The 11,890-nt window shown below is 38.9% G+C and overlaps 1 protein-coding gene across 1 annotated transcript in view; it reads left to right on the top strand.

Annotated features, from left to right (window-relative positions):
* LOC107753277 (histone-arginine methyltransferase CARM1) overlaps positions 1–7,251 on the top strand; it is a gene marked incomplete at its 3' end in the record, with an annotated part of 19,717 nt that extends 12,466 nt beyond the window's left edge. The window contains exons 9-16 of the mRNA XM_016569409.1: positions 1,026–1,111; positions 1,237–1,326; positions 3,380–3,517; positions 3,608–3,697; positions 3,776–3,888; positions 4,022–4,102; positions 5,849–5,917; positions 7,136–7,251. Coding sequence (XP_016424895.1) covers positions 1,026–1,111; positions 1,237–1,326; positions 3,380–3,517; positions 3,608–3,697; positions 3,776–3,888; positions 4,022–4,102; positions 5,849–5,917; positions 7,136–7,251 — 783 coding nt within the window. The remainder of the gene's footprint in view (positions 1–1,025; positions 1,112–1,236; positions 1,327–3,379; positions 3,518–3,607; positions 3,698–3,775; positions 3,889–4,021; positions 4,103–5,848; positions 5,918–7,135) is intronic.
* Positions 7,252–11,890: the final 4,639 nt, after the last annotated feature.

Raw genomic sequence — 11,890 nt, 5'->3', positions numbered from 1 at the left:
TTGCGTTTGAATCGTCAGTGGCAAATTCTTTAAATATAAAAAATGTACTTACAGGCTGTGAGTCAGAAGCGCCAGACTGTCCTCGCAAAGTTGGAACTACCCCACTTTATAGAACAGCCTTTGAGCACAGACCCATTGTAGGCTACTCTGCAGGTTCAGGAAACAGTCCTTCATAAAATGCGTCACACACTGAGGGCTTGAGTGAGGAGCGGCCGGCGGTCTAGAGTGAGTGGAGGCTGGAGGACTTGAGAACGGCCCGGCCGGCGGATTCGACGAAGGAGCATCCGGCGGGCTTGCAGCAACCATATGTGACGACCCCGGGCTGGACTCCGCTTCGTCCACGGTGAAAGCCGATCCGGTGATCCACAGCGCGAAGTTGATGTATTTCCTCAGTGACCAGCACGGATCAGCTCTAGGCATGACGAAGCGGATATCGTCTTCTTTTGGAAGGCCAAACAAAGTAGTTTCGCTTTCACAATGAAACGCACAGCATCTCCACAACATGGCGGTGGCAACAACAATACTACAGCGAGAATAAAAGTTACGCCTTCTTTCTTTGCGTATATGCTGTGTCTTTGCAACTTTACAGATCTTCTTTATGCACCAAGAGCTTGTAACACTCCAAAGAGAAAGGAAAAATTGAAATCGTATCATATGACCCCTTTAAGTTGTCGATTATGCACTTGATTTTTCAGTCCACAGATTTCCAGACATCATAATTGTAGTTTACAGTCAGTGTGTGTGGTTTATATCCAGCAGTAGTCAGCTGTTCAGGCATATGCTATTCCTGTAATGGTGTTACACTGCTGGGACAGTGACCTGCTGTGGTCTAGCTCCTGTTGTAGCATCCTTCAGAGTTCAGGCTGAGGCGAGAGAGCCCTCTGAGCTAGGACTGAGTCTGATTAACTGTGGCTCAGCCCTTGACAAGAGGCCTCACAGCACGTCAGTTTGTTTTATTCAAATTGCTTCATCCTCTTCTTACCTGAATACCTGCCTTTTCTCATTTATTCTGTCATTTCTTGCAGGACACTTTTGATATCAGGATCCTGATGGCCAAATCAGTGAAATATACAGTGAACTTTTTAGAAGCTAAAGAAGAGGATCTTTACAAGTATGATTTCACTAAATGCGTAATTTTATTGTGTTTAAATGCAGCCTTTTGATATATGGGGAAAGTACAAATTGAAGTCTGTCAGCTTGTCACATTTTTATATATCCTTTTCTTACTTGTTCCAGGATAGAAATCCCCTTTAAATTCCACATGATGCATTCAGGGCTTGTACATGGGCTGGCTTTTTGGTTTGATGTCGCATTCATTGGATCAATGTAAGTTCCAACATATTCTATTCAAAGTGTTTTCACACTTGAGTCCTCTCTCACAGAACCAAATTCAGACTATTTTAAATCAATTGAAATGTGAACTAAGTGAAAGAACCTGTTTTTCTGTGCTTTTTTTGTGATTCTGATGAAATGCCGCTTATATAGGGCGCTTTCCCGCCACCTGCCATTGACTATTGCAATGCAATGGTGTTAAGTGAATAAGGCTTCAGTTTTTGAGGAGAAAGGTGTTTCCCCCAAGCGATCAGCTTACGCTTTACACAACATCTTGTTCCCTTCTCAGGGAACTGAGGTTACGCCAGTAACCAGAGATGTTTTCTGTGCTTTCACTCGGTCACTGGTGTGCTTAGACCAGATCGATCTTACTGTTTTTTAAAAAAAAATTTTTTTATGTTAAACCATTTGAATGCCTAATGGTTAGAGAGTCTGACTTGTAACCCGAAGGTTGCAGGTTCGAATCTCAAGTCATGCAGGAATTGTCGGTGGAGGGAGTGAATAACCAGCACTCTCTTCCACCCTCAATACCACGACTGCGGTGAGACCCTTGAGCAAGGCACCGGACCCCCAACTGCTCCCCGGGCGCCGCAGCAATATGGCTGCCCACTGCTCCGGGTGTGTGTTCACTGGGTGTGTGTTCACTGTGTGTGTGTTCACTCCTGTGTGTGTGCACTTGGATGGGTTAAATGCAGAGCACAAATTCTGAGTATGGGACACCATACTTGGCCACACTTCACTTCATGTTTTATTATTTTATATTATTATTAATAATAATAATGCTATTAATGCTGACATAAATGTAAAAATATATAATGTAGTATTATTATTATTATTATTATTATTATTACCAAATTCAGACCACGTTAAATTGACCAAAACATGAAACAAGTCAAAGAAATCAGGTTCTCTTTGCATTCACACTGGTGTGCTCAGATCTGATTGTGGTCCATTTCAATCTATATATTTTTTAATTCATTTATTTGAATATTGTATTTTTATTTTTTTTGTCAGTAATAATTTTATCGCAATGCAAATTATAAGATGACTGTCAGGTTGTTTTGGGGGTTCAGTTGTTTTTTAAAAGTTTTAGTTTGGTGATGTGTAACTTTTATCCTGAATTTTTGTGGACCACTGAAATAAACCAAGTTACCATTATTCATTTTTTTTTATTCATATTGTCAGATTTTAAAAATACTTGTAAGTGATTCTTGAATGATGACTCTTATTAAAGAATTGGTATGTGGACTATAAGCATATACAGTGGCATGCGAAAGTTTGGGAACCCCTTGCAGAATCTGTGAAAATGTGAATAATTTTAACAAAATAAGAGAGATCATACAAAATGCATGTTATTTTTTATTTAGTACTGTCCCGAGTAAGATATTTTACATAAAAGATGTTTACATATAGTCCACAAGACAAAAAAAATAGCTGAAATTATAAAAATTTGAAGATCAAGGTAAATTGTACTTAATTTGTCTTCCGGGAAACATGCAAGTATCTTCTGTTGCTTCGGAAGGGCAGTACTAAATGGGAAAAAATTATATTTCAGCAAAATAAGAAATATTGGGACATCTTCATCCTGTTCAAAAGTTTTCTCTTAATGCATCGTGTTTCCTTCTGGAGCATCAGTGAATGTTTGAACCTTTTTTAATAGTTGTGTTTGAGACCCTCAGTTGTCCTCAGTGTGAAAAGATAGATACTCAGGACAGTACTAAATAAAAAATAACAGGCATTTTGCATGATCTCTCTTATTTTGTTAAAATTATTCACATTTTCACAGATTCTGCAAGGGGTTCCCAAACTTTCGCATGCCACTGTATCAGTTCAAATGTTGTCATTCCACCAAATTCAATTTTATGAACTCAAGTAGATGTGTGATAATTTATATTCATTTCCTCCTGATTATAACCGTTTTCAACATATGGGAATATGGTCATGATTTTAAAACTTTTTGAATACTTGGATATGAGGGAACTATTTGAATGTTTTGCAATCAGAACATTTTGACAGGTATGCTCTTGTGCTGTGTCTCTCTGAACAGGGTGACGGTGTGGCTCTCCACGGCCCCCACAGAACCCCTCACTCACTGGTACCAGGTGCGCTGTCTGCTGCAGTCACCTCTCTTTGCCAAGGCAGGGGACACAATGTCAGGCACTGCACTTTTAATCGCCAACAAGAGGTGAGCACCCGCAATGCTTTGTGTTTTAACCCTCAGGCTGTTTCGCTTTTTACTTCTCGTGGTCTCATTTGTTTCCACTTCCTCTCACAGACAAAGCTATGACATTAGTATTGTTGCTCAAGTTGACCAGACAGGCTCCAAGTCCAGTAATCTACTTGATCTCAAGAACCCGTTCTTCCGGTGAGAGGATGCATTGCTTTGAAAAGCAATAAGGAATGTCTGAATGGTGTGTTGATTATGCTATGCTGTGTTCTGCAGGTACACGGGCACAACACCCGCCCCACCTCCAGGTTCACACTATTCCTCCCCCTCAGAGAATATGTGGAACACTGGGGGAACTTACAGCATGAGCCAAGGCATGGCTGTGTCGGGTACATCACCAGGAAGACTCTTATAAAATCATTCCTCTTTTTAGATCTATATCAGCTGACGTTCCTCCCATCCGGCTGCTATTGCATAACTGGAGTGATGACACTAATATTTTACTCTGTCTGTGTTTGTCAGGGATGCCTACAGCCTATGATCTCAGCACTGTCATTGGCGGCAGTGGGACTACAGTGTCCCACAACAATCTCATCCCCATTGGTACAGACACGCATGCACGTATGGATATTTACACACACACTCACACATACACACAATTGAGGAGTGAAATTGGCTCTAGTGTTTTTTATTTTTTTATTTTTTTAAGTGGGCGTTCACCCATAAATGAGAATTGTATCATCAGTTAATCACTCTTATGTCTTTCCAAATCCATAAGACTTTAGTTCATCTTTGAGACACAAATGAAGTTGCTGTTTTTTTTTTTTCTTTTTTCTGTCAATCCGCTGTAAGTCCACACAACCAAAAAAAGTACAAAAAGACATTGTATAAGTAATCCATAAACCTCATTGCTTTACATATTTCAAGCAAGCACATTTCTTTGAGCTTCAGTGTTTACCCTATTTTAGCTTTATGTGTGTGTGATGATCAATGTTTATGAATAAATGTGTTTATTAAATCTGTTTCATGTAAAGTGATTGTGTCTTCATATGGAAGATTGGTATGGATTACTTGATTCGTATGGACTACTTTTTCGAAGTCTTTTTGTACTTTGAAAAGCCACACAACCAAAACTTTGATGCTTCAATGGATAGGCAAAATTATGTGAGAATATTAATATCTTGAAGTGAAGTGAAGTGACGTGACATGTGGCCAAGTATGGTGACCCATACTCGGAATTAGTGCGCTGCATTTATCCCATCCAAAGTGCACACACACAGCAGTGAACACACACACCCGGAGCAGTGGGCAGCCATTTTTTGCTGCGGCGCCCGGGGAGCAGTTGGGGGTTCGGTGCCTTGCTCAAGGGCACCTCAGTCGTGGTATTGAAAGTGGGAGAGAGCGCTGTACATTCACTCCCCCCACCTACAATCCCTGCCGGTACGAGACTTGAACCTGCAACCTTTGGGTTACGAGTCCGTCTCTCTAACCATTAGGCCACGACTTCCCCCCTGTGTTTCAAAGATGAATGGAAATCATACAGATTTGGAACATCATGAGAGCGAGTAAATGACTGAAGTTCATTTTTGGGTGCACTATCGCTTTAAGTACTAAAAAAAAAGTTTATCATTTCAAAGGGGCCACATCATGAAGGATCAAATTTTGATCTTTAACTTTTGATCTTTTGAGATAAGAGCTTGATGTTATAATGAAAAAATACTGTAACTTGCAGAACTCATCACCTCCCCCGTCCAAATAGACCTTCTATTAAAGCTAAGCTCCTAAAATGGCCCATTCTGAATTTTCTGACATCAGAAAACACAATCATCCATGTGTACTCATCAGTGATGACTATTGGGTGACCAGAAACTTCACAATGTGGTAGAGTATCACTTAATGTGGTAAGTGATGCTTTTCCCATGTGAAAAGGGTAATTGCATATAGAAGCATTAAGGGTGCAGCAGCAGCAAAAAAAATATTGTTACATTTTGAAGGTCGGGGAGAGAGTAGAGTATGGCCATAAAAACCAAAATGTCAAGTCAAAATTATGTTTTGGTGCAAAAAACATCATTTATAATTGTATCTCAGGGGGAAAAAAGTGTGTATGATATGGCCCCTTTAATGTATACTACATAATTATTTTAATATCTCTTCTAATATCCTTTATAGTACAATTAATAATTGTCTATTGTTATTGAAAGGTTTTCTACACAACAGTACTACAGTTTTAGATTTTATCACAGCCTTTCTCCTTTAGCTTCGTGTCAAATATTCATGTTTTTCATGTATATCAGATTTTGTTCTTGTGTAAATTGAAAAATAGATGTCTTTTTTTTTTTTTTCCTCCAGTGAACACGGGGATTGTGAATCACACTCACTCCAGAATGGGTTCTATAATGAGCACCGGAATCGTCCAGGGTGAGTGTCTCTGCTCTTATTGTTTTCACAGAGTAAAACAGGGCCTGGACTCTTACAGATAAATTGATATTCCTTCCAAAAATTAAAAATCTCTCATATTTACTCACCGTCATGTTGTATCAAATGGAAAAATAAGGCTTTTGTTCATCTTCAAAACACAAATGAAGATATTTTTCATATTCTCTCATCATTTTTGTCCAGACATTGAAAGTCTACACTTTACAAAATTTTCATGCATAAAAAATTACGTAGACATAAAGTAACTTTTCATAAAAGCTTTTATTCATATGTAAACAGTGATCATTCATACATTCATGTAAAACACCCGCGCCTCGTTTTGATTTTGAAACGTGCAGTGCTCATGTTTATTCAAAGTCAAAGCCTTTTGGAAGATTTATTTGTGGCAGTCAGTTTTGATATTGTGGCGGGCCGCCACAAATAAATCAATGTATGCAAAACACTGAACATTGTCATGGTTTTAAAGTTTAAAGGTGTTTAATATCGTGTTGCACTGAACATTTGTGCTTGGTGTGATATAAATAGGCCTTTACAGTACTGGTAGGTGTGTGCTGAGTGCCTGCAGATTGATACCATGTGAATAGTCTCATTAAATTCATTCTCAAACCATGAGTGTTGTATTTTCGAGGTGACGTGTTAAGTAAAAAAATAAAAGGTTCCACCTCAAACATTTTTCGCTCTCTTCCAGTCTCTCCATTTAGTTGTTTATAAAGAGTCTTACATAAAGCTGATTAGGGTGAAGTGAACCTGAAACCAGGCTAATTATACAAATTCTTTGACTACTTATTAGTTGACTAATTAATAAAAAATAGTTTGAACATTCCTAATGGTGATTTGTTCTTTGATTTGATCTCTTAATAAGCCCAAAGTATACTTCAGTTGTCACACAAACACTTAGCATACACGTACAGCCAAAAACACCGCTTTTCAAAATATACTGTACTCCATTTGATCGCGTGTAAACACAGGCACTGACACATGCCCACTAGAATGTTTCCACCTTGTGGATAAACTTAGTAGTACCAAAAAAATTGTCACACGCACTATATGAGTATCACAGCTTAAAAACACATTTAAAAAGAAGACAGCTGAAAAACACACGAAGCATACTTTTAACTTTAACATCTTTTAACTTTAACATCTTAGTAACCACTTGTTCATAAATACAAAGGATGTAATGTTGCTTTTATCTCCTCTCAGGGGCTACAACTGCCCAGCAGGGTCCCAGCAGCAGCAGTCCTTATTACCCCGTCACCAACCAGTTCACCATGGGTGGCCCGGCTATCTCCATGGCATCTCCTATGGCCATCCCCAGCAAACATTTATATGAATATATATATATATATATATATATATATATATATTCTAAACTGTTTCTTTCACTGGTGTTTTATTCTTACATATCCGTCCCGCGGCCCTATAACGTCAGCGCGCGCAGGCATTCGGCCAATTCAAGACATCGGAGGTGTATCATTGTTACTCTTTCCTCCCATCCCAAACACACAGCACCTGCTCCACAACCAGCCACTAGGAGGCAGCACTTGTCTGTAAGCATGCTGAAAAAGCACAAACCAGAGATTCAAGACTCAATGTAAAAAGGACTCGTTCGGAAGAACACTGACGATGGGACACATTTTGATTTTTTAGATGTGCACACGTTCCCCCTTACTTCATGAATTCCCACTTTTTTTTAGCCGCATAAATGCCATCATTGACTATTGAAATGAATTCAAGATCTATTGCAGGATCTTCCCACTGTTCCAAACAACTCCAGCTCCGTTGTACCTACACTTCACCATCGGCTTTTTTACGTTTGCAGTGATATCGACCGGCTATCACATCTCGATTCACTCAGCATGGGCTTTTGATGGCCATCTCAACTCACCTAGATGTTCGCAACCTCTCATCACCCTCCTGAAGCGACGGACACATTCTGTAAATGCTCACCAAGTTCATTACAACTACTAGCACAGTATCGCTGGATCCTGTCTGTAGACAACCATAGTGTAGATAGAGGTACATAGTGTTTTCATTCCATTTCTGACTGTGTTTTAATGTAGTGCAGTCCCAGATTTATGTGTCGCTTGGTGTTCCCTGAGGTGAATTCTGAGCGTGGATTATCAAAACTGCTGCTGTCAACCTCCGACTCCAACACGACGCAAATCTGACTTATAAATTGGCGCATTCATTATTAGTCAATTATAAGGACCTTAAAGGACACACAGGTTTTAGGAATAAAAATACCAGCGCCAAAACCCTCCATTACCAGCCAAGGAGGACGGTAGAGTGCTGGGAAGGACAGTCGGCACTGTGGGGAGGAAGACAGATGGATGAATGATATAAACCGTTAGGTCCGTGGACACACACTGACCGCTGCAGCAGGAATCGCAGTATACTAGTTTACATCCCCCAAGCCCTTATCTTGTCAACTTCTGTGTGTTGTGAGACTTGAGGAAACGAGGAGATCAAGTGATGCCTGACTAGCTATAACTTTCCTCCTCTTTTCCTCCCCTCTCTTCCTCCTTCCTCTTCCACACCGGGGATATGATATGACGATAGCCCCATCCAAGACTTTGAAGTCGTATGCACCGCTTCCAGTCACTTTTTTCCCAGTTAATTCAGTTTGATTTAGAACTTTCATGAGATCTTGAGATGAAAACAACCATGTCTGCTAGTTTGTAGAATTAACGTTTTGTTTTGTTTTCTTTGTTTTCTTTCACAAAAAACCGCAACAGACAAAAAAAAAAAAAAATAGAGCAAATTAAATGTTGATGGAGAAGTCCCAAAGTGTGGCTGCTTACAGTAGCATTATTTTTTGTTTTATTAAGTTGGAAAAAAAAAATCACACTTGATGGTTCGAGAAGTTAAATGATCTGGGGTGTGTTTCCCCAAAAGCCTTGTTCGCTAACTATGTTCGCAAGTTCCATTGAACTCGTATTGGTAACGACAGAATTTGCGGCCATAGTTGCGTTTGGGAAACGCACCCCTGGATGGGTTATAGATGGTAAAGCAGATGTATATTAAATGGAGAAGAAAAGAAAATCCAGTAACACTTTGCATTGGCGTTCCATTTGTTTATGTTTTTGGTATTATGAAATAATTCATTTTTACAGCGTTTATTATGGTTAATGTCGGTTTATAAATATAGTATTGTTCATTAATTCTTGTTTAATACATCTTGAAATGTATTAGAAATTCTGTAGAAATGAACATTAACCAAGATAAAGACTACAAAGATATTGTAAAGTATTATAGAAAATTCTGTAACATTACTTGTTTGAAACCCATATGACTTTCTGTCTTTCATGAAACAAAAAGAAGAAATTTTGCTACTTAAGCTGCTCTTTTCCATATAATTAAAGCGGCCAGTGCACAATTTCAACAATTACGTCTGTCTTTTTCTAATACAAAGCTGTTGTATTGTTTCAGAATACTACTTTTAGGCATAGGGACTCATTTTAAGGTGCTGTTATGTCCTTTCTGTTTGTCAGCCACTGGGCACTGTCCACTTTTGTTTTATGGAAAAGCAGATTGGACTGGAAAGGTGGAAGAAAGAAAGTCATACACGATTGAGAATGAGAGAATTAATTTTTGGTGAACTATCCTTTTAAATGATTTTTGAAAAAAATGGTTCAACCAAAAACAAATTAATTTACTCATCCTCACATCATTTCAAAAATATTACTTTCTCTTGTGGAACATAAAAGCTATTTGGAGAAATTTCTTAAAGTGTTTATGTCCATACAGTGGAAATCACTGGGCACCAAAATAGTTTGGTTACCAACACTTTTCAGAATAACACATTTTATGTTTTACAGAACAAAGTCATACAGGTTTGGAATGATATGAGGGTGAGTAAATGATGACAAACGTTTCATTTTTGGTTGAACTATCCCTAAAAGAGACTTTTATATTAAATAAGTGCAAAGCATACCTTCTAAGAAATGTGTGGCCCAAGTAGGAGTGGTGATGCATCTATCCCCAATCATACCAAATAAACTCAAAATGACATGTTTGACCCTGACAAGAATGATTTTAATCCACAGTGTCAAACTGTCCAGGAAAGCAACATTAAATACTTAATACAGGTACTTCCTCTCAATTTACAGAATAATGAGAGAAAGTAGCCTAAAAGGAAAGAAAGCAGTCAGGGGTTGTAAGGCAAACCTCAAAGCAGTTCACAGTAATACAAGACCACCCTTATAAATTACTCTATTTTGATTTAAAGAAACAAAAATGGGCAAAACCTCATAAATTATAGGTAATAAATGGACATAAGTGACCATGACACTTGAGGAAAATAACAAGTAGGTCACTTTACGTATTAAAGGGGTCATATGATGCTTTTTTAAAAGATCATTATTTTGTGTATTTGGTGTGACAGAATGTTAACATGCTTTAATGTTCAAAAAACACATTATTTTTCAAATACTGTACATTATTGTAGGTCCTCTATGCCCCGCCTCTCTTAAACGCTTCGTTTTCTACAAAGTCCCTCCTCCCAACAAGCGCAGTCTGCTCTGATTGGCCAGCTGACCCAGTGCATTGTGATTGGCCGAACACCACAAGCACGTGTCGGAAATGTAACGCCCCTTACCATAAACGCGAGCTTCATCTTTCAAAATAAATGTAAAGACAGAGCCCGAAAGGGAAACAGAGTCATGACAGACAGTGATGAAGCTGGTATGTGTTTACAGTACACAAGCCACGGTTAAGACAGCTGACTCCACTGTGAGTGACCCTGTCTCTCTCTCTCTCTCACACACACACACACACACACACACACACACACATGATGCGCAAAACTCCGCATTGGAACAGTCAATAGCAAATTCTTAAACTAATAACAAAACAGTAGCTGATTCACAAGCGCCAGATTGTCATAGCAAAGTCAGAATTACCTCCTCACCTAGGTTCACGAAACGGTCGTCCATAAAATGCATTGCTGTTCTGTTGTAAGTAATCTTAAAGATTCCTAAATGCATCTACTTTCGGAAGGCCAAATAAAGTGCTTTTGCTTTCGCCTAGAAACACACAGCGTCTCCCTGACATGGCTGCTTCAACACTAACTGCGGTTACTGAAACCACGCCTTCTTTCTTTGCGTGCACATTTGGGCCGCATTATGCAAATATTTCCACATAGTGAGGTAGATATGTGGGGGCGTGTTAGAACGAGCCGTTTTAGGGGGGCGTGGCAGAGTCTTAACTTTGATAAAGAATATCTCTTTGGTTTTGAGACTTTAGTCTTTGCAACTTCAGGGATCTTATCTATGCACAATCAGCTTGTAACACTCCAAAGAGAAAGGAAAACTTGAAATCGCATCATATAACCCCTTTAAATAGCACAACCGCAACTCTTTAAATTACAGCGTTCGTCAAACATGCACTTCGGAATATGTTTGTTATTTTCCCTTTATGGTTAAGCTAACCAACAGTTTAAATAGGATGACAGTAGTGACGCAGTAGCGTCTTCATTCTCTCACACTGTTCTTTACCATTTTGTTATTATGTTTATCCGCTTTTACGGTGAACTACACGACGATGTACACGAATGTATAGCATAACACTAAGTGAAGTTTACCTTTGTCGTACAGCAGCTCTGTTTAGGTGACATTGAGTGTGTAAAGCTGCTGCGATTTGAGGTGAATTCAGACGCACAAACGAATATGCAGTTTAAACTGACACTGCTAAAGCGAATCCACTGCAGCAACCAGGAAAAGATCGTCATTCATAAATTCATTCAGAAACGGCGACTCAATCGTTACCAGTGACACTCACTGCACTAATCTGTTAATAGATGATTAATATTCATAACATCCATTTAACATTTAACAATACTTAAGATTTGAAAAATGAAGTCAGAAGCCTATACGATTCTTCTCTTATGTAGCCTGTTACATGTACATGATACATATTAATGTTTTGACTACACACACACACACACACACACACATA

This window comes from Sinocyclocheilus rhinocerous, unplaced genomic scaffold (genome assembly GCF_001515625.1).
Source record: "Sinocyclocheilus rhinocerous isolate Xijiao unplaced genomic scaffold, SAMN03320098_v1.1 scaffold191, whole genome shotgun sequence".
Classification (NCBI taxonomy): Eukaryota; Metazoa; Chordata; class Actinopteri; order Cypriniformes; family Cyprinidae; genus Sinocyclocheilus; species Sinocyclocheilus rhinocerous.
Note: the sequence above shows the minus strand (reverse complement) of the source record. Positions and strands in the feature narration are given on the sequence as shown.